General features: G+C 31.7%; 1 protein-coding gene across 26 annotated transcripts in view; it reads right to left on the reverse strand.

Annotated features, from left to right (window-relative positions):
- Positions 1–25,120, reverse strand: part of LOC145245733 (CUGBP Elav-like family member 3-A) — a 979,738-nt gene that overhangs the window by 681,698 nt on the left and 272,920 nt on the right. For all 26 annotated transcript variants that reach the window (XM_080107310.1, XM_080107303.1, XM_080107290.1 and 23 more), the window contains exon 2: positions 22,144–22,226. In XM_080107310.1, the coding sequence (XP_079963436.1) occupies positions 22,144–22,226 (83 nt within the window). The remainder of the gene's footprint in view (positions 1–22,143; positions 22,227–25,120) is intronic.

Here is a 25,120-nt window from a genome sequence, read left to right on the forward strand (position 1 = left end):
AATATTTGCGTAAAAAGAATACACAGTATACACAAACCTCTTTATATATATGTATGCGTATATATATTTGTTTAAAAAAACTTTGCCTACCAAACTCCTCTGTCATTTTTTTGTCTATAGACATGGAACTTAATATATAGGGTATTCAAACTCATGCGAAACTTTATATTTGGGTTTTAGCTAGGGAAAATCGGTGCAAAAATGTGAAATTAAAAAACAATGGAATTTCCCAGGTGAATGTCGAACGACGGCATTATAAATATGCATGCGTAACGTAATAGCTATTGGTTCATGTTTCAATTTTAAGCCTTGCAACAAACATGTATTCATAGCTCAGGCATAAACATCAAAGGAAAAAATAAATCGTAACCTAAACATTTTGATTTCAATTCTTGGTGGTGGCGCACGGGTCATTTTTTAAAAAGTTTTAAATCATTACTATATATTAGGTCCAATATAATCTAATAATAAATACGAAATCTGTATTAATCAAAATACAACATTTTAGCGTATTTTACGACCGAATAATGCCGAGCAGTCTGCTAGTATTATTGTAGAGACGTGATTTCAAAACTAAAAAAAAAAAAATATTAGGGTGCCATCAGCTAGAATCGAAACCGAAAGCAAAAATGTAGCATTCAATCAGTCCATAATTAATTGCTTGTACAAAAGTACAATCAGTCCATTACAGACTTTACTTTCGTCTAAGCAATATAGTTTAAAGAGGTCTCTTTTGACTTGTAATTGACTAACCGAAAAATGCCAATCAGGGTTTAACGATATATTAATGCTTATGTAAAACAAAAGATATATATATATATATATATATATATATATATATATATATATATATATATATATATATATATATATACGGATGATATTTCATTACTCCGACATTAAAGCAATATATACGGATGAGGTTTCACCAAAACTAAGTTGCTCGGAAATCCACAGAATTGATTTGTTTATAGTGGTGAAAGCTTTGTGTAAAACCAAACATATTTTTTAGTATTACTGCTAATCTTTGTCGGTGCAGATGACTGCCATAATAAGACACACCATACAGTAAACTGCAGGTTTTTACATCAGAGTTTTTCCTTCTCCTAGATGCATGTCTTCACGAACGATTGGGGGTGCATCTCTCCCCGTGAATTAAACGCGCCTTCAGATACCAAATGGAAGTTTCTAGGACTCGGTGCGGCACACACACACACACACACACACACACACACACACACACACACACACACACACACACACACACACACACACACACACACACACACACACACACACACACACACACACACACATATATATATATATAAATATATATATATATATATATATATATATATATATATATATATATATATATATATATATATATATATATATATGGTTTCACAAACTGATGGATCAATATGAAATAAGAGGTGCCTATTTTGCAGAATCTATTTCTCTACAGGAGTCAGCATCAAATTTCCCCGGGAAACGATTCCCCACGAATTTCAAAGAAACATCAAACAAATATTCTAGAAGCAGCGAGTGAACATTTCTTTATCTCAGAAATCACTTGGCGCCATTTTAAAATCATTTTCAAGCAATAATATTCGAGAAAATGGGTTATTGTCGCGACATGGTCTCGAAAGTTACTAATACTTTGAATCTTGTTTTTTTTTAATAGATATATTTAGAAGAAATAAATTTTTTAATAGATATATTTAACAAAAGTACATTTTTTAATAGATATATTTAGCAAAAGTACATTTTTTAATAGATATATTTAGCAAAAGTACATTTTTTAATATATATATTTAGAAAAAATAAATTTTTTAATAGATATATTTAACAAAAGTACATTTTTAATAGATATATTTAGCAAAAGTACATTTTTTAATAGATATATTTAGAAAAAATAAATTTTTTAATAGATATATTTAACAAAAGTACATTTTTTAATAGATATATTTAACAAAAGTACATTTTTTAATAGATATATTTAGTAAAAATAAATTTTTTAAGAGATATATTTAGCAAAAGTACATTTTTAATAGATATATTTAACAAAAGTACATTTTTTAATAGATATATTTAGAAAAAATAATTTTTTTAATAGATATATTTAGCAAAAGTACATTTTTTAATAGATATATTTAGCAAAAGTACATTTTTTAATAGATATATTTAACAAAAGTACATTTTTTAATAGATATATTTAACAAAAGTACATTTTTTAATAGATCTTTTTAGCAAAAGTACATTTTTTAATAGATATATTTAGCAAAAGTACATTTTTTAATAGATATATTTAGCAAAAGTACATTTTTTAATAGATATATTTAGCAAAAGTACATTTTTTAATAGATATATTTAGCAAAAGTACATTTTTTAATAGATATATTTAACAAAAGTACATTTTTTAATAGATATATTTAACAAAAGTACATTTTTTAATAGATATATTTAGCAAAAGTACATTTTTTAATAGATATATTTAGTAAAAGTACATTTTTTAATAGATATATTTAGCAAAAGTACATTTTTTAATAGATATATTTAGCAAAAGTACATTTTTTAATAGATATATTTAGCAAAAGTACATTTTTTAATAGATATATTTAGAAAAAATAAATTTTTTAATAGATATATTTAACAAAAGTACATTTTTAATAGATATATTTAGCAAAAGTACATTTTTTAATAGATATATTTAGCAAAAGTACATTTTTTAATAGATATATTTAGCAAAAGTACATTTTTTAATAGATATATTTAACAAAAGTACATTTTTTAATAGATATATTTAACAAAAGTACATTTTTTAATAGATATATTTAGCAAAAGTACATTTTTTAATAGATATATTTAGCAAAAGTAAATTTTTTAATAGATATATTTAGAAAAAATAAATTTTTTAATAGATATATTTAACAAAAGTACATTTTTAATAGATATATTTAGCAAAAGTACATTTTTTAATAGATATATTTAGTAAAAGTACATTTTTAATAGATATATTTAGCAAAAGTAAATTTTTAATAGATATATTTAGCAAAAGTACATTTTTTAATAGATATATTTAGCAAAGGTACATTTTTTGATAGATGTATTTAGCAAAAGTACATTTTTAATAGATATATTTAGCAAAAGTACATTTTTAATAGATATATTTAGCAAAAGTACATTTTTAATAGATATATTTAGCAAAAGTACATTTTTTAATAGATATATTTAGCAAAAGTACATTTTTTAATAGATATATTTAGCAAAAGTACATTTTTTAATAGATATATTAAGCAAAAGTACATTTTTTAATAGATATATTTAGCAAAAGTACATTTTTTATAGATATATTTAGCAAAAGTACATTTTTAAAAAGTAGATATATTAAGCAAAAGTACATTTTTTAATAGATATATTTAGCAAAAGTACAATTTTTGATAGATATATTTAGCAAAACTACATTTTTAATAGATATATTTAGCAAAAGTACATTTTTTGATAGATATATTTAGCAAAAGTACATTTTTAATAGATATATTTAGCAAAAGTACATTTTTTGATAGATATATTTAGCAAAAGTACATTTTTAATAAATATATTTAGCAAAAATACATTTTTAATAGATATATTTAGCAAAAGTACATTTTTTAAGAGATATATTTAGCAAAAGTACATTTTTAATAGATATATTTAGCAAAAGTACATTTTTTGATAGATATATTTAGCAAAAGTACATTTTTAATAGATATATTTAGCAAAAGTACATTTTTAATAGATATATTTAGCAAAAGTACATTTTTAATAGATATATTTAGCAAAAGTACATTTTTTAATAGATATATTTAGCAAAAGTATATTTTTATAGATATATTTAGCAAAAGTACATTTTTAATAGATATATTTTGCAAAAGTACATTTTTTAATGGATATATTTAGCAAAAGTACATTTTTAATAGATATATTTAGCAAAAGTACATTTTTAAAAAATAGATATATTTAGCAAAAGTACATTTTTAATAGATATATTTAGCAAAAGTACATTTTTTGATAGATATATTTAGCAAAAGTACATTTTTAATAGATATATTTTGCAAAAGTACATTTTTAAAATATATATTTAGCAAAAGTACATTTTTTAATAGATATATTTAGCAAAACTACATTTTTTAATAGATATATTTTGCAAAAGTACATTTTTAATAGATATATTTAGCAAAAGTACATTTTAATAGATATATTTAGCAAAAGTACATTTTTTAATAGATATATTTAGCAAAAGTACATTTTTTAATAGATATATTTAGCAAAAGTACATTTTTAATATATATATTAAGCAAAAGTACATTTTTAATAGATATATTAAGCAAAAGTACATTTTTTAATAGATATATTTAGCAAAAGTACATTTTTTATAGATATATTTAGCAAAAGTACATTTTTTTAATGAAAATGTAATTGAAGAAACTGGTTTGAGTTCTGCTTGGCAGTTTTTATTTTGAACGGGCGTTTTTCAGAACGATAGATTACCTGTCTTCACTGAAAACATAAGAAATCTCGGATAACGTTCAATCAAGTACATTTAATTATCGTTCGTTTGTTAACCTTTGATTTGCTTAACCAATCAGGCTTTATTTAGATTTCTTTTTCTGTTTTAAGACTATCAGCTTTTCACCTCATAACACCTCGTTTTAGTTGTTTTTATTCTCTGACTTCCCTTGTAGTGTTGTTCAACTTTATCCATTTCGATATAAGTTCCTCGAATCTCATCTACTCTATAATAATAAATACGGATTCTGCATAAATTAAAAAATATAAGAATACTAGCAGATATACCCGGCGTTACCCGGTATAAATCATAACGTTAAATTCATTTAAAAAATGAAGTACAAAAAAAAAAAAACCAACGAAAAAAACTGAAACTGAGATATTTGCATACGAATATTATGTTTTTTCGAAAGTGTTCATTTCTTGTAATATATATATATATATATATATATATATATATATGTATATATATATACTCGAGCTGAGATCAAAATCAAAACCTAAAGACAGTGATTCAAGTACGATAACCATCAGGTCAGCTTGCCGCGTATTTAAAAAATGTTTCAAACTTACTTATATTTCACATGCGTAAACTGTCATGTGAATGATTTGTGCGTGTGCAGTCGCGAAACAGTTGACAAACCGATAAAAATCCGATGATCCCCCTATCAAATAACAATTTTCCAGTTTTAACTCCTTAGCAGCCCTTTTTCCAGATGAAAACCAATTAAGGATTTCTACATATCTGAATACTCTATATACCAAATTACAAGTCTGTAGATAAAAAATTCGTTGAATATATAAATTGAAAGTTGTCCCCTCTCACCTACACACATTCTGACTTTTATATAGTTTATGCAGGTTTTGTATTCATTATTATATTGTTCCCAATACATGACAATTATTTTAAAATGAAATAAAAATAATTTGGGGTTCAGGAAGTAGAATCAAAAATAAAATATTTAGCTCTTCAGCGGTATTCGGAACTATATGACCTAACAACAGTTGGATACTAAAAATTAAAAAAAATAGTTTAACGAATAAATGTATAATGGGCACGCGTTGACGGACACTTTAAGTCGACTTACGCCTGCCGAGTTCCAATCTTTAAATTTTTATCCTTTACTACATTTTTACCGGCTAAAAAGGAAATTAGATTTGTTCCACAGGTCCGAATCTCCTATATATCAAGTTTCAAGTCTGTAAGTTTTAAATTAAAAGGATAGTTTGGTAGGTACCATTCTTCATACACAGATGTACATATAAGGCCTTTAGGATTATACTTCTCATCTCAGAAAAAGTTGGTTGAACCAGGTTGGCAGAAAGTCGTGTATTAACTATTTTCATTCATATCTTTTAGAGCATTGATTCGTAGCAGTCGTCGAGAGCAAATATAATCAACGTTTAATCGACGACTATTTAAGGGTCTTTTGTCAAGCACGAATTCGTCGGTGGATTATTTCATCGACTTTCGCCGTAGAAACTCTATAAATCAAATCGGGTTATGGTTCCTTTTGATTGGCTCTTTTTCTTTTGTATCGCTTTTAGAAGCACACTTATCGTCTTCGTATTTATTTATAAATCAGATAATGTATCGCAGTTTTAGTTCAGCGTGCAAGGCGTACGAAATGTGTCTGCTTTTGATTCCTGACAATATTGAGTTCTAGCCATTGTCTGCAAAAATGAATATGATTTATGTATAATGGTAAAAAAAAGACATTCGCCTTTCATATATATATATATATATATATATATATATATATATATATATATATATATATATATTTCCAACATTAAGTATATACATATATGCGTAACGTATGATGTATATATGTATATATATATATATATGTATCTGTGTGTGTGTGTGTGTAACATTCCAATTGAAATGTGAATTGAATCTAAAGAAAGTTATTTTTGACGATTTAATTTTTTTTTTCTATATTAGTTCTTCATTTCTTTAAACATTATTTCATTATTATTATGTTACTGTCGGCCTTCCATAGTTTTTCTCGACGAAATATGTTACCCGGATGAATTCAATTCGTTGCCTAGCGCTGGGCAAAACCATTGACAAGAGAAGAAAAGGGAAAGAAATAATACAGTACAAATATATATATATATATATATATATGTATATATATATGTGTATATATACAATACTTTTGTGTTAGGTTTTATTATTATTATTATTATTATTATTATTATTATTATTATTATTATTATTATTATTATTATTATTATTATTTGCAGAAAACGAAAGCGTGCAAACAAAATGGCGATATAAAACTGAGAAAATGCGTTTATTATTCTTAACGCAAAAATGTGGTTAAAAGATAAAAAATGACGTTTACGAAGCCAATACAAAGAACGTAACAATAAATGATTGTCATAAGATGCGTCCATTTAATCTGTGCGATTAGCGATGAATATGCTATTTCAAATTTATTAATAGACGGAAAATGCATCTTGAAATGATATTTGGATATTTGAAATCTAAGTTTGATTGATTAAGGTAAATGTTACTTCAAATTGGAGCGTGACAGACGGAATGATTGAGAAGAAAGTCTCTCGTAGACACATAAAAATTCTATTTCAAACTTAAACCTGATAGAAGGACAAAATGCTATTTTTAACGTAAGCATAACAGACCATAAAAAATGCTATATATAAATTAAGTATGATAGACCATGGAGAATATTATTTTAAACTTGAGCATGACAGATCAGATAAAATTATATTTCAAACTTAAGCATAACAAATCATAAAACATCTTATACAAAATATAAGCATTGCAGATCTGATATATAAAAGGCTATGTGTCTGCCTGTCTGTCTCCATATTTTTAAACTCTATCTCTCCGAAACTAAAAGTCGCAGGTCAGCGATAGAAGCTTCAAATGATTGGATTTTTGGGACCGTTCTTTTATGGGTCTTTACGCGGTTAAAATAGTTTTTAAGGAGTCATGAAGGGATTAATATTGAAAAAATTGTTATACATTTTGTACAGTTATTTTTAATTTTTAATCAGTTCATATGCGTGTCACGTTGGTACAGTGGTAACGTCACCAACTTTAAATGATGCAGTTTTATTTTTGGTTTCGATTTTGGCTGATGGCACCCAAATACTTTTTTTTTTGTTTTTTACTTTTTAAGGGGCAACTATTTAGGACTGTGGGGAGTTGAGTAGAGAGATATATGTTCACATTACATTTTAACCTTCAGCTGGATTGTTCATTCAAGGAGGCAGAAAACAGGGAGGGAATTTCAAAATCTAGCAGTTCGAGAGAAGAAACTATTAAACTAGGAAGCTTTACGGCATCTAGGGACCTCAACAGCCAAGGGGTAGAATTTTGCTGTCTGTAGGATTAGTCAGGGTATACACGTCGAAGGGGCACACGAGTTCATCATGTAGGTGAAGGGGTACTTTGAGTTAATTGAAGCACATTCCACTAAAGGACTTATAAAACACGCATAAGAATGAGACATTGTGCTGCTGAAGTATATATCTAAAAAAGTCAAAATATGTGTGTAAGGATAATTCTCAACCTATATACTCAACGAATTCTTGATCAACAGACTTGAAATTTGAAAGGGTATTTAGACATGAAGAAAACTTTGTAATCTATTTTCATCCGAAAATAAAGGCTGCTAAGGGGTGAATAGTTCACGTGACAGCTTCCATTATGTTAAGAATAAGTAGGTTTGAAAACACTTTCTAAAGATCATGTCAAGCTGGTCTAATATTTATCGTACTTGACTCAGGTTTTACTTTCGATCTCACATCGATTATTATTTTTTATTTTACTTTAAAATCATAATACTCGTTTGCACATATCTCAGTTTCTAGATTAATTAAAATAAAATATTTATGCGCATTTTATCACCGAGCAACGCCGGGCGGCCTGCTAGCTTGTATCTGAAATAACATGCGTCCGTTTACTGTGCACGTTTAGATGTGAAAATGCAATTTTAAACATAATCCTGATGGACCAACTGACTGACATAGGTTCACATAAAGATACGAGGACGCATCCGTAAAAAATGTCTCCTTTCTTGCGGCAAAATCGACACTTCAACAATGGCGTCTTAACTCGGGTTTGTTTTTCTGATCGATATATTATTCACGAGGATAAGACACAAGTCAATAAATGTTCTGGCTGACAACTTCAAGTTGTCGAAGAGATGGAAATATTTATCAGTCTTGAAGCAAGTTTTGATTTTCACACAACATTACGCAGCGAATCACTGTAAAGTCTGGAGGTCAAATGTCATCAGATTCCGATGACGTTTAATGGCGTGATTTTTCTTTTGTCCATGCATGGATATCTAAGTTTAAAACTTCAACATTTAAAAGGTTTGAATGTTTTCCGTCAATCATGTAACAGTGAAAATTATCCGTTTTTTTTTTTGTCATAGAGGAATATTTGAAAGCCTATAATAATTAAATGATGTGACAAATTCTCGTGTGTATGTTTGGTTCTCGCCTCTACGTGACTTTCATTTTCTTTTTTACAAAGGCATCACCACTTATCAAGGCCAACAGACCACTCGAGGATAAGGGTTAAAGAGTTTACAGTAGACAATTGGACAATAAAGTAATCGTTGTTAACTTATATGGAACAGCTCACCAAGAATTTGTTTACGTTACATATTGTAGTCAGCTGGAAAGCAGGAAAACGGAAGACAGTGCCAAAGGCGTGTAGTTCTAAGAAAGAAGCTTTGTTCATGGAATCTACATGTTAGGTTTAGGCACATATAAAGAGTGGGGGAAATTATTGATGGTGGTTTTTGATATTATTTATTTTTATTTATTATTACTCATTTATTGAAATACAATAGATAATAGCTAAATGTACCAATCTAACTATCCTATTAATAAAAATATGGAAATTGCTTCAGACAAGGCGCGTGAAGCCATTTGATTAGGGGCTAAGGAGAACGAATAATAATTATTTCGAAATCAGAAGATACCGACTAATTTTAGGTAGGACGAAAACAATCAGCAAGAAGAGAATTAAACAAGTTTGCATTTCTTGGAAACAAGCTACTGTATTGAAAAGCTATGATGCAATGAGACATCAAAAGACCAATTGACGTAGACTACCAGACAAACGAGTCAAACGAGCTGGAACAAAGGAAGACAATATATATCGGATAACTTTGCAGAACACATAGCATAAGAGCACTTATAAAAAGACTGAGACTAGCAACTACACAGCTGTTGTATAAAAATGAATACATGCCATGTTAATAACATAATCCCGCTCGTAGGATGTGAAACATTTTTAATAATTGGCTCTTGCTTTGCGCTGATGGGAACACCTTGTTGTGCAAAACTATAATAAATGAACGATTCTATAATTATATGCCGCCATTGGGACCAAAAAATTGTACGCAGTTGTTCATAATAAAAGGCCATTATTTTGAAAATGCGTGACTGTATATGATTTATATATATATATATATATAGTCATCGACATACATTACTGTTTCGTTATATATATATATATATATATGTATATATATATATATATATATATATATATATATATGTATATACGTAGATTTGTTGTTAATTTTTTTTAACGATAATAATATGGTTAACTTAGCGTCTTCATCTTGGAGCTCATGTTTTTTAAGAAATCGCCCATATTTTTATTTACATGCAAACATATACTTTTTTTTATAATTTATTTATTATTTTTAAAACAGTAATCTACGGGTATGCAAGTTTCGGGGCCCTACCCCTCTTCAGCTTTTAAATATTCAAAAAGTTTGTTATAATATTATTAAAACTAAAATAAAAATAAATAATTATATATATATATATATATATATATATATATATATATATATACACACACTATTTCTTCATTGAAAAGCACCGTAGAATTGAAAAATATAAGACAACATTTTAAAATCATATTCGATGCTACAAGATTTTTCTTTCCAATAAATGAAAACGTATTCATTGATTTTGTGTGCGTAAATGTTATACCATATTGTATGGTTTTCATTGTCTATTTACCATAAGTTTTATATATGCGGCATCATCACGTTGAGACTCCGGCTCCCGTTATATCACCAAAGTTAAGCATTATTAAACCTCGTCAGGCCGTTGGGAGAATAGCAGGTGCTGTATGTATTCTCCGCTGATTTCGGTATTATTTCCAATCGTCTTGGGTTACTCCGTTTCACTGGAATCAAGTATTGCCAACCCACGAGTGGTTATAGATTACGCAATCCTTGCTTCACAATTCAGTGCGTTCCGTCCATCATTTCTCCAGATGATAATGTGTCTAACGTCATTCTGACGGCAAAACATCCGATCATCTTCTATAATCTATAACATAAATCTCACCTGTCTGTTTAAATGTATGAAGTATGCATGTATGTTTATTTGTATGTCTGGCTAAAACTTTCGACAGAGGCGACGGATTTTCACGAGATCGGCATCGTTTTGAAGCTCAACCTTTCGGACGATAAAAATCGAAACACTGGCTAAAAACATTAATTCCTTCACCCTCAACTTGGCACTTTTCTACAGGGAGGGGTAACTTTTTTCGCCAATATTTTCGAAAGTCATCCCTTTTTTAAGCTTAATTTAAACCTTCGTCACTTTTGCTTTGGCGATGGACGCAACAGCAAAGACGTCATGTTTTTTTTTTCACGTTCTTTTCCTCCTTCGCGGTACGGGTTCGAGCATGCCTACTACCGCTTTTTTTCTCAACACACACCTCCAAACACCCAAGCAACGCCGCGCACCCAGGCTAGTCCACCATAAGGCCTGAAATTTGCTGTAAATTATTTATATATTAATACGATAGCGTGTGTGTTATTTTATGTGCCATGCTTACATCTTTTTTCTTTCGTGTGACTGTCATTCAATTGTTATGACCTTTCATTTATTGTAATAAATAATTTTACCTGGAATTCTTCATAAATTTTGGTTTCGGTTTCGATTATAACTGATGGCACTGAAGTCATCTATTTAAAAAAATAATTTTACCAATTTTTGATGAGTTTTGATTTCAATTTTAGCTAAAGGAACTCGAGTTATATATATATATATATTTTTTTTCTTCATAATTTGTGGTTTCGGTTTCGATTCATATTAATGCACTTAAGTGATATCGATTTTTTTAAAAATCACAATTTGAATCAATGATAATATATACGAAAACTGCAGGAATTAAAATATCATATCTAAGCGTATTTTACGACCGGGCTTCGCCGGGCGTCTCTGCTTGCTTAGATAAATACTTTTACAGTTTTAACAAAAGAGCTACAGTAATATGAGGGTGCCTCCATTTATGCTGAACATCTCACATTAATATATTACATACGAAAAAGTCCGCCGTAGAATTTCCACAGGCCCCGCTAGTTGTCAATAAATCCAGCTATGTCGCACACGCATATTAAATGGTGTTTGCCATAAATTCAAGTTCAGCAAGATTTTATGGACAGGAAGCAATCATCTAACTTCCGGTTTATGATTTTATCACTATTTATTTTGCTGATAGAAGATGAAGAAATGTGTCAGCAATTGAAGAAGCGAAACGGCAGCACAAGACATTGCCAGATGCAATTCTGATCGACTGTTAGAAAAGTGATCAATAGTTTTGCGTAAAATTCATTGAGAAAAGAAATTAGGAGTTGAGATGATTTTTTTTTTTTTACACAGTGATCACCACTTATCAAGGCCCGGAAGCCACTAAGGGATAAGGGTTATTGCAAGTACATTACGTTAGTTTGGAGATTTGATGAAGTGTTTACTTAAGGGGGCGGTTCATTAGGAATTTGTTAACATTGGACTTGAACACATCCAAGTTGTAGTACGGTGGCTAGCAGGCAGACGGAACAGAGTTTCACAGGCGATTTTATAACATTGCCAACTTTGTGAAAGCTCCAGATGGAACATATAATATTTACCTCGACTACATAGTTATTTGTCTTAAGTATTTAAGGGTTTCTGCTTTCCGTACCAAATCTTTGTCTTCGTAAAGTTTGAAATACTTGAAATAATGATTTAAAATAATAACTTTTTAAACACATTTTTTTCACGTTTTTCATATAAATAAACATATTGGTAATTTCCCTACAAATATCTATCTCTATCTGGCCAATCTCCTTGCCTTGGCCAATGTGAGTCTCTCTCTCTCTCTCTCTCTCTCTCTCTCTCTCTCTCTCCAGATTTCCACCTTCCATCACCTGTCCCAGATCTTCAATATCACAGTTAGCGTCATGTGCAATTTGCTGCATGTACGTGGATCTAAATCGCCCTGTGCTCGTGCGGCCGTGCCGTAGAGGCAAATGCGAATCAAACAAACAACTCCCTGACAGATGTCCTTATGTGGACTGAAGCTACACTTGATGATGTGAAAATCACCCTTCTTATGTCTGCAATATAATAAAAAACTTAGACACCTCCAAGGCGCGTTAGCCTGATCTCATCCCTGTTATACTAATTAAGAAATGCTCAGCTTAGCTAGTCGCGTACTTTCCAAACTCTAAAAGAAATTCCTTGCTTAATCCTGCTCCCCTAATAGCTGGAAGATGGCCTTTGTGGTACCAGTGTACGAGAATTCTGTTGAAAGAACAAACCCTCTCAATCATCACTTTATCAGTGTTTTCCCCTTTTCGCTAAAATCTTTGAGACTTTAATTTATCAAGCACTAGTTCATTACTTTACAAAAGTAAATATTCTCTCTGACAAACAGTATGGGTTTAGGGAATGTCATTCTACTGCAGATATTTTAACAGTCATCTCTGAACGCATATACCATATGATGGATAAGGTGGGCGAAGCCAGGGCTGTAGTCCTTGATATGTCCAAGGAATTTAACAAGGTCTGGTATGAAGGGTTGCTAATAAAAATTAAATTGTACGGTATAACTGGACGTATACTAAATATTAGATTTTTTTTTAACCAATACGACCACCCAGATTGTCATTGATGAACGTACATCCAAACAGAATAATATTAATGCGGGAGTGCTTCAGGAATCGATTCTTGGATCATTATATTTCCTGATATTTATTAACGACCTCCCTGATAATATTGTACCCGAGATGGGTATATTTGCTGATGATACAATCCTCTATAACATGCACGAGGGAAGAACGGATGTACACAAGTCTAAGACAATGGTTGAATCTTTAGAAAATGACCCCCATACTGTAGTGAAATGGAGTCGTAAATGGATGGTAATATTTAATGCTAGCAAGACTAAGCTGCTCTCCTTTAACAATTACTCCTCTCCAAACCACGGATATCCATGAGAAATAACACCTTATCTGATAATTCTTTCTTCAAACTTCTCGGCTTACCATTCACATGCAAAATGTATCGCAGGTGTATTTTTTGGTCGACCGGTTAATTTCTCAGTCTGTCTATTAGTTTGTAGATTCGCATATCTATTTGTTTGTCTGCTTATCCGTTTGTCTGTTTATCCATAAACTGTTCGATTGGCCAACTTTTATGAAAACTGATCGATCTTCATAAAAAAGTTTTGAAATCAGAAAACTTTCGATGGTATGAACATTAAAATAATTTTATTAATGGTACGGATATAAGCTTCAAAACAAAATGGCGGTTTTTGTATTTTGTTACAAAATGAAAGCTGTCTGTTTTTATAAAAATATTTTTTATTCCTTTGTTTATTTTTAAAAACTTTCAACCTATCCCTGGAAATACAATTTGCATACTTTTTACCGATATAAAATGTCCTATCTCTCTATAGCGATCAAATTTTTAATCATTTTTTACAATTATAAATTTTTCAATCATTTTCACAATTATAATATTCAATCTTTTTGGCAATGAGAAAATTTTCAATCTTTTTTAAAATTATAAAATCTTTAATCCTTTTTTACAAATCTTAAATTTTATTTTTTTTTTAAATTATAAAATGTTCAATCATTTTTCCAATTATTAAATTTACCATCATTTTTTAAAATTATTACATTTTCAATCTAGTTTATAATGATCACATTTTTAATCTTTCTACAGATATCAAATTTTTAATCATGCATTAAATTTTAAATAAGTTACTCATACGATTATTTTGAGATTCTTGACGACAACGGTTTATGTCCTGACATTGTCTCAGCTTTAATTTGTATCTACGTTTTTAAATTAGATATAGTGTTAATGTTATGAATTTTTGAGATGCGGATTATTTGTGTTAGTTTTTCAGACAACTGTTCTCATTTTGAGTTTTATTTTCTCAATGTTTCAGTTATAACTTTTAATTTTTCAAGTGTATTTTGTTGAATTTAGGAATCTTTTCATCGGGCTCAGGAATTTTTCTGTCGAACTCGGGAATCTGCACAGAATTTCGAACATAATTCTTAATTAAATCCACAGGGGTATTATGCTCTTGTTCCGTCAGCCATGACTGGATAGAAGTGAAGAAGGTCGAAGGTTACATTCACCGAAACGCTATGAACGTAACTCTCAAGATGAGAACAGTAGTTTAAAGAATCCAAACAATACGAATTTTCTGTTTTTGTTTTACATTTTCCATTTCTTTCTAAAAGATCTTCCACTTTTCCACAATTTCAAAAGATTTTGTCCATTTTTGGAATTGCTTTCTTCTTGTAAGATTATCTTTTCAAAATAAACTCATTTTTTTTCCATTTTTTTGTACGAATGACTAATTAGCATGTTAGTTTATTCTTAGGCGAATTGTAGACTGCTTTGTGTCCCGTCAGGATTTGTTTATTTGGGAAGAAAAGCTCGTTTCAATGCAAGGCGGTGCCAATTTGACGTCGAGGGTGGTGGTGATGTTCGAGAGAAGCAGGACGCGGAGGTAGGAGGGGGTTGATGACGATCGTGATGAGACTGTGCAGGGGAGACTGGACGATGTTTTGGTAGGATACGTGGCTGTCAGTTACCGCCTCGACCCTCAGTTTAGGGAGGCAAAAATCTTTTGTGCGCTTGGTCTTCTTCCAAATTGACTGATATAAACCACATGTAATGGAGTGCTGGGTGGGATTGTTGTGTCTGACTGGAAGTACGAAGGAAGGGTACTGGCAACGGATGAAGCTGAAAAGGAATGTACGGGTGTGCTAAGAATAAAGAAGAAGATAAAGAAGAAAAGAAAGAAGAGTAGTGATAATAATAAGGGTCGAAGAGGAGGAGGAGCGAAAGCACTAACCAGACCTCCACTGGATGAGTGCGAACAAGTCTGGAACTTTGGGGAGGCTTATTGCCACCCAAATTTCCGTGATAATCAATGATCATTGCCAGCGAGAAGTCTATGACAGACTATTGTTGCGATAACTATAAATTAATTTACCTAAGTTATCGAAAGCAATAAAGATTAGTAGAGACTTGTTGTCACTCAAACTCCATAAAATTCCACCGATTGAATACTACTACTACTACTACTACTACTACTACTACTACTACTAATAATAATAATAATAATTATTAGTATTATCATCATTATTACTATCATTATTATTATCATTACTATTATTATTATTATTATAAATCACATAATAAGCGAATGCAGCAAACTAGCTTCAAAAGAATATAAAAATAGATACGATTGAGTGGAGACTGTGGTACCCTGTGGATTGTGCAGACAACTACATCTTGAAGAACCCGACAAATAAGCACAAACCAATGACAATATTCGAAGCAAAAGTCACAAAATCTCATTGGGCATGAACGTACGAAGAGATAAATCAACCAAAGCAAGAAGAATGGATGCCATAATAGTTAACAAGAAGGAAAAGTCCAGCCAGATTATAGGTTTTGCCGTTCCAGCAGAACACAGAGTGAATATCAAAGAAAGAGGGAAGCGGAGAAAAGACAATAAAATAGCTAGAGAACTGGAAGTAATATAGAAAACGAAGAAGTCAAGATAAAACCAATAATATTAGGAATACTAGGAAGAATACCGAAAACTTTGAATAGGAATAGCTGAGATAACGGATAACACTAATGAAAACAGTTGAAATATTAAAATAACTCTTCAATGAGGAGACTATTATACATAAGCTACAGAAACTGCTACATCAGTACGACACAAACTCCACATGAAATCAAGAAAACTGAAACTGTATAATTGTATATTACTCCTCCCAGTATCAACCGACTCCACACCAAATGGTCGAGGAGGATCAAGGAGGATAGAAAGACTAAAGAGAGATAGCACTAACCAGACCTCCACACGATGAGTGCGAAGAGGACTGGGAATTTAAGAAGTTTTATTACCACCCAAATTTCAGTGAATACAAATGATCGCTACCAACGAGCAATCAATGGCAACGGCTGTTGCGATAATGTAAATTAATTTATAAAAGTGGCCGAAGTAGGCAGAGAGTACAGGAAATCTGGGGGAGGGGCTTGTCGTTTCTCGGACTCCAGAGAACACCACAATTTGTTCTCAAAGAGAAATTTTTGATGGCTTGTGTGAAAATCCCTAGTAAATAATAATAATAATAAGAAGAAGTAAGAAGATGAAGAAAAACTCCAATCTATGATCCCCCTTGCCAAACTTTTACAAAAAAAACTCTACCAGCTACAACAACTTTAAACGACACCACACTCTCTATCTGTGTCCACATCTAAACGCAGCTTCTATGAGACAAACCTTCTTTCCCAGAAAGTTCTTGTCCCAATAAATTATCAAAATTCTACCCCATTTACACCCTTAACGATTACTACACTACCATCTTACATCCATATTATCTTCGGGTGGCCTTCAAGCCTTCGGGCTTTGATAAGTGGTAATTCCCAAGTAAAAAAAGAAGACGAAAAGGAAAAAAAAGAAGACGAAAAGGAAAAAAAAGAAGACGAAAAGGAAGAAGAAGAAATAGTGAAAATAGAAAGAAAAAGGTGAAGAAAGAGGGGTCAAAAATACCAGATCGGGCCACAGTTGGAATAAAGAGATTTGAAGAAGTACAGATGGAGTTGTTTGCAGCTAAACGTTCAACTAAGCTGGAATGTAATCGATATTGTCCGATCACAGACCGCAGAAAAACAGGTTCTTAGCTAGTCGACGTGGATATGTTGGATGGTTGCCACGAGGTTAAAGTTGAAGGAAACAAAAAAGTAGAAGAAAAGATGATGGGAGAAGAAATTCTATATTATACCACACGGAATCAGTTTATGTCAAATGTTTTTAAGACGAGACATACTATGATGTACTGCGCATACTTAGATCAACAAGAGAAAGGTGGAGAACCTAATTCATACCTTGGCAAAAATATCAGGCCAATATAGATTTGCGCAAATCGCTCCACTGCCTTGTTGATGCCTTGGTAAAAGCAAAGGCTAAAGATGTAAATCCTTATAGAAAACTGGTTTGGAGTCTCGATTGGCGGATGATGAAACACAGCAATACTTTCCGAGCAACTCCTGTAGCTGTGCTGGCTCCAACCGCATTATATTGCCTTTGCGTCGACCCTTGTCTGCAACACCGAACGGGAAGCCTTGATGACTGGACAAACCTATGTTTCCTTCTCACCCGCCCAGGGCTGCATCTGGAGAGGCAACTTCCGGTTCAACTATATAGCAACAGCAGACGCCGTAGAGCATCAGATGCAAAAAGCTGTTGTCTCACGAGACAAAAAATCATCATCATCATCATCATGATTTTAACTAAAAATACGATTCTTGCACCCACGCGTGCATATTGATTATCATAAAAGGGAGAGAGAGAGAGAGAGAGAGAGAGAGAGAGAGAAATAGAGAGAGAAAGAGAGAGAGAGAGAGAGAGAGAGAGAGAGAGAGAGAGAGAGAGAGAGAGAGAGAGAAAGAGATTGTTATATATTAGATCTTTTGTTTGTTAGGATTCGTGGCGTAGTGGATAAAGTACGTGGTAAAAATTTAGTTGTAAGTTACACTCTTCTAAAGGTTGAAGTTTCAATTCTTAGTACGGACGACACTGAAAATACAATTGTAAATTACTTAGAACCTCTATTCAGACATGGCTGACGGAACAAGAAGATGACAGCCTTGTGCATTAAATAAAAGGTTTGTTCGAAATGCTGTGCAGATTCCTGTGGTTGACAGAAAGATTCCTCGAGTCTTAAAGAATAATTCACGAGTTCAACAAGATACACGTGAAGAAGGCCGTAGCTTATATCGACCGAAACGTTGTGGATATAAGCAGTCGTCAGAAGAATTCAAATAATAGGAAATTTATTTATTCTTTAACTTTTGAAAGAGATTGATACATGGTAATCAGAATAATAAGAGATAGATAAATAGGTAGATAGGTAGGTAGAGAGAGGGGGAGGGGGCAAGAAAAAGAGTAAGAGAGAGAGAGAGAGAGAGAGGGGGGGGGGGAGAGAGAGAGATAGACGAGGCAAGAAAATTTTCGAACCAACTTAAGAATCGAACTGATTATCGATCAGTTTCGCCTCTGCAAAGAAATCATGAAAACAAAAATTAAACCCGGAAAATAAGTTTAGTTAAAAAGTAAAGAATTTCGTCAACTTTAAAAAAAAACAAAACAAAACAAAAAAAAACAACAACTAAAAGCCTAACTTTTTTGGAGGGTCGAGTGTGTGTGTGTGTATGTGTGTGTGTGTGTGTGAAAAGATTGGCTGTCTTTTCGTGAATGAAAATCAATTCGAAAATGACGTCATTTTATTACTAATAAAAATTAATTGAGAATATTTGGAAAAAAATAAATGACAAGAATTTCGAAACTGAAGAACTTACAAATCGTGACTTAAAAACGATGAAGATGTCATCGGAAAGAAAGTTTGATTTATGTTTGGGGAAGAGGAGAATCTTGATGCTTCCTTTGCACGCAGTGAACTTTGCATTGAACCAATGAAAAACAGCCACAAGATTCGCTCGTTGTTTTTATTGTTGTTGTCAAGATGGCGAAGATTTTTAATAAATCAGAAGAAATTTAAGTTTGTGACATTTCAATTTTTTTTAGAAATGTCATTTGGAACACTCGAAACATGTTCAATATAAGCATATGTATATATATAGCATATATATATATATATATATATATATATATATATATATATATATATATATATATATATATATATTGGAATCGTTGTTTTAAATGGGGAGATATCTGATTCATTTGGCGTCACTAACGCCCCTGTACTGTCTGCCTCTTACTTTTCGGGTAATGCTGAACCATGCATTTGCCGCAACAGTGAATGCCGTGAAAATTCAATGTAGGACAAGTAGTAGTCTTTTTAATAATCAAAGATTTGGGCAGGAGCTGCTAAAAACAGCCTTTCCTGCCTTGACAAAATAGATTTCCTGGCTTAGTGGGGGATTCCCTTTTCTCTTCCACAGAAGAGACGTTGCGAGCCTGTCTTTGTTTTATCCTTATTTTCATGGGAAGTGATCGTCTGAGCTCCAATCTCTTCTCCCCCTCTCCAATCTTTCACAATAAACACCCGTCTAGATGAAACCACTGTCCAAAATTTTCCCCACGCTTTATCTGTGCCTAAATCAAAAGGTAGATTCTATGAATAAAGGTGCTTTCTTAGAAGTGCACGCCTGTTGAACTCTCTTCCGTTTGCCCGTTTCCCACCTGACTACAACCTGGATGTCTTCAAGTCCAACATATAAAAAATCCTGATAAACCGCCCCTTTAAGTAAAACACTTCATCAAATCTCCAATACTAATGATTACTACAATATTATCCTCTTGATTACTGTACACGCAATAACCTTTATACCCGAGTGGCTTCTGGGCCTTGATAAAAGGTGACTACCATGTAAAAACACACACTAAAACTTGTACTCGAATCATAATTTGTGACTTGCTATTCGCAGATTATGCTGCACGTGTGACTACTTCGTTCGAGGAACAAATTAGGAATTCAGATTAACCATACGCATAACAATCAGATTAATCATACGTATAACAATCAGATTAATCATACGCATAACAATCAGATTAACCATACGTATAACAATCAGATTAATCATACGCATAACAATCAGATTAACCATACGCATAAAAATCAGATTAACCATACGCATAACAAAAACTGAAGTTGTTCATCACCCAAACCCAGCACCAATACTAATTGGGGATGTCAAGAAGAGCCCGCTTGTGTATGCGTTTCTCAAGATGCCAAATCATGTAGAAGGTCATACTTTGTCAACAACTTTAACTCGGAAGTAAAGTAAAAACTAGTGGAATGCTTTATGATGAAACTTTGGAAACTTGGGGGTTTTAGACTTCAAACGAAGATACAGGTCTGCAAGGCTGCAGTTCTCACAACATTCATGTATTGCTCAGAATCTTGGATACTGTACTCAAGACAAATTTAACAGTCGGGTGTTTTTCACTAAGGTTGTCTTGGAGAAATTTGTGGAGCTAGTTTAAGTGATAGGATTGCAAATGCAGACCTTTTCACCATGTTCGACATTGGTGGTATTGAACTCTTTTTCATGAAATAACCGTTGCGCTGGATTGACCATGTGCTGCGTTTAAAAGAGGAAAGAATTCCAAAAATGCTGATGAACAATTAACTTGACAGTGGTTACCGGACAATATGCCAAACATTACTTATGTAATAGGACAAAATAAAAAGCAAACTCATATTTGTTGAAATAAACTCCAATGCTCTCGAAGACTCTGATATTAATCGTAATGAATGGAAGTCTACATGCTTCAATGGCAAATTATGAGAAATGCAGCATCAAACATAATCAAATTTGCTTCAAACTAGGGAAAGAAATAAAGTATCGTCCGCCGTCTCAGCCATATACTTGAACAATCCACTCTTTTGCACTATTTGTGGACCTTTTTTGTAGATAATTAGCTGGACTGAAATGCCATCTGCGACTCATATACAAGGTTGACAAGACAAAGTTATAAGAACTTCATACGTTGAAATCGAGGTGAGGGTTCATGATAATGATAATATATATATATGTGTATATATATATATATATATATATATATATATATATATATTTGTGTATTTTTGTGTGTGTGTGTGTGTGTATATAAGACTATCAGGGAGAATCGACGTTGCCTGGGATTAAACGACGATATATTATGTATCACTTTGTCGTTTTGTTAACATTATGCTTGTGTGTGAAATACTCGTAAAATAAATATATTAATTTAGTCCACGGGGCTAGAAATTGCCAAATAAAATCTAAAATAAAAAAATTAGACATACAGGCTCGAAACTACGCCTTATAAAAGGGGACCACATGTGGCGGATGTCGCCATAACCCATTTTCCACCGGGCGCAACGGTCAAGGAAAGCTGAATCTGTACAATACATATATATAGATATACGTGCGTTTTAGTTAAATTCTTCTCAAATCTTAGAGATTATTGATCGCACCATGGATATGCGTATCTCCGCGTTTTGGTCGACACTCGTGCTTTTGTGTAAGCATAATCGTTGTTTGCTGAGTCGTTTTATTTATCTGCAGACTGGTAAGAACAATAAAAATAATGAAGAGGAAATGAGATCCGTGCAGAATTCGAACTTGGTCTCTTACAAATAAAAAGAGCTCTCTTTCTGGACGCAAGTTAGAATCCACTTCCGCGTGCTACCTTTATAAGACCAAGAAAAGCAAACCAATGGAAAGAAGGAAAAAGGGTGCAAGACTTACCCCAGGTAAAGTTTTCTGCTCGTGGAGAGCGGCTTGCGCCTTCAGTGCACTCTCACGATTACAGTACGTCAAAAACGCACAACCTGTGCAAAGAAAGAAGAAAAAAAACATGATGAATATCACAGATTAATAACAGAAAAATTGGTGCAAGTCACAAATTCAATCTAATTAAAAAAACAGTAAAATTTTTATGATATACTTAGCTGTCACGGAATCTTTTACCAAAATTATTGAATTTGATCGACATTAAATGATCCGAAAAGGGTTGATATGCCGTAAAACAAAATAACTAAAACAAGTGTCACGAATAAATATTTGAAGATAGAATTTGAAGCGTACAAACGTTTCCCCAAATTATTAGATTCGGCATTAGATAACCCGAAAAGAGTTGATATTAGTGTTGGAACACTTAATCAGAATCGGAATCGGGAATCCAAAAAAAATGAATTGGGGTATCGAACTCGTTATCGTAACAAAGAAAAAAACTGTGCCGATTTTCCAATGCAAAAAACGATTCCTTTAATTTAATTTATTTATTTGATTTTTTTTTAAACTTCCACTGTTGGTAATAATAATACAATAATAAATATTTATTGATTTCAACTTCAACTGTTGGTAGTAAGAATACAATAATAAGTGTGTTTTTACGTTTACGCAAATATACATTTTACATGTGTTTTTATGGTAATCGGGACAAAATAACCATTTTATACTTAAATATTTAGAAATTTATAAAGAATCAGAACCGGAAACGGTAATTGTATCGGAATCGGGAAAATCGTCCCATCACTAATTGATATGCTGTAAAACAAAACAAAACAACTAAACCAAACTTTCTGCTGAAAATGCACGGTTTTAAATTACAGTTTGAAATTACCTGCACGTTTCTAGTAACATTCCAAAAATCTGGTAGAGTAAATACTGATTTAGATTTAGTGTAATGACGTATTCTTCTATAAAAGTAATTGAACTCTATAGGTTATCCTGCATCGTAAATTTGCAAACAAAGGAAAAATAATTAAGGATATATAATTTATATATTTTTATATGTATTCTCATATAGTGGGTTCGGATGGTAAGACATCCGACCCCATTAACAATAGTTGTTAGGTTCGAATCTATACACACTGATGAGTTGTGAAATGATAATATATATATATATATATATATATATATATATATATATATATATATATATATATATATATATATATACTACCTGGCAACCTGGCGTTGCCCGGTCATCCAATGCGCTTAAACATAATATTTTAATTTATGCAGATTGCGTATCTATTATTATAGAAAAAATGATTTGCTGAAATTGTATTATCTCCCTTTGCCGGTGTAACTAAAATATTCCCCACGTAAAAATTCTTTTTTATCTATACGAGAGAAAAATTATTTGTAAGAGCGGATTTTTTTTCGATTTTCGATACTTATCGAATGAATTTCTGTAAAATCCTATCTAAGAATACTACCAGACATACATTAGCTTTGTGTAAAATTTGAAGTCGTTTCGGAACCAATGAGGAAGGAACTCACACATACACATACAAAGTGACTTATATATATATATATATATATATATATATATATATATATATATATATATATATATATATATATGTAGTCATAAACAGATATCTATTCATCGCTTACACCTCATCCACGACAAGATTTGAAACCGTGACTATGATCATCGCAGTTCGGCATCTGCCCTTCTCGGAGAGGTGTCTGTTTGTAATGGATACTTGCATAGACTATGGAATCGATGTGCTATGTTTCTGTGGATCTATCTTAATAATATGTACATTAATGCCGATGGATATAATAGCAACCTGTGTTAAATAAATCGTATACATTTGATCCTTTTTAATAGATATTTTGTAACAGAATGGGATAGTTAAGTCGTTTTCTTGTGAACAGCTTCACATAAAAGAACTACTTTAGATTGGGACAAAAAATTTTTAAAAAATATCTTAGTCTAGTGGGGTTCTTCACAGATCAAAGAGAGAAAAGATCAAGCATAATATCGGAACAGATACTACACTTTGCTTCTTGTTAAAAAGACCAATGCACCAAAATAATGTACAAGCAGCATTCACTGTGGAGGTTCCTAGATGCTGGAAATCCTTCTACTCCAGTAGTTTCTTAGCTCGAACTGCTAGACTCTGGAATTCTCTATGTGTCTTACTTTCCTGACTGTACTAATTTGCAGAAGTTTAAGCGTAATGTGAACAAAATATCGCTGCTCAACTCCCTGTATAATGCCCGTGTACACCTGGGTCACAGTAGTATGCTCACACCTCTATATGGAAATCTGCCGTATTTATGGTTAAAACAAAACAACCTCCCCCAACAAAAAAACCCAATAACAAAACCGAATAAGGATTGGGTTTTGTTAGGGGGTGATATGCCGTTAAACACACAAAACTAAAAGCAAAAACAAAAAAAAAGCGGGTAAAATAATTCTGCAATGTCTGAAAACGTGAAAACAATGCAGAATTTCTTTCATGTGATTTTCTTTTATAGAACCGCCATTTTATCTTTTAAGCTGTTTCCCGCCAAAACAAAACTCAGACTAAAAGCTACCCCCACCCAAAAGCTGAAAGAACAAACAAAAGCTAAAAACGCTTTAAAAAAAAACTCTAAAGGTCGTAAATTTTTCGTTCTATTCCGTTACTAATTAAGCAAAGGTAATTAAAGTCTAGAATAATTATCATAAGATTTTAATTAGAACTTTTTTTTTTACCCAAATTTTCTGAGGCAAAGAACAGAAAAGAAAATGACTGAAGTTTTACATTTTTGGCTTTAGCTTAAAAAAATTAGTTTTTTTTTTAAACACAGACAAACATGATTGCAAGACTGGAATAAATGGGGATAGTATTTTTTTGGAATTTGTTATTTTAATCATCGATACAAATAAAAATTACTTCATCGCTTATCCAGCGCCATTTTTTCTTCAGTAAATTGTAAT

This window comes from Euprymna scolopes, chromosome 23 (assembly GCF_053919585.1).
Source record: "Euprymna scolopes isolate OS-2025 chromosome 23, ASM5391958v1, whole genome shotgun sequence".
Taxonomy (NCBI): Eukaryota; Metazoa; Mollusca; class Cephalopoda; order Sepiida; family Sepiolidae; genus Euprymna; species Euprymna scolopes.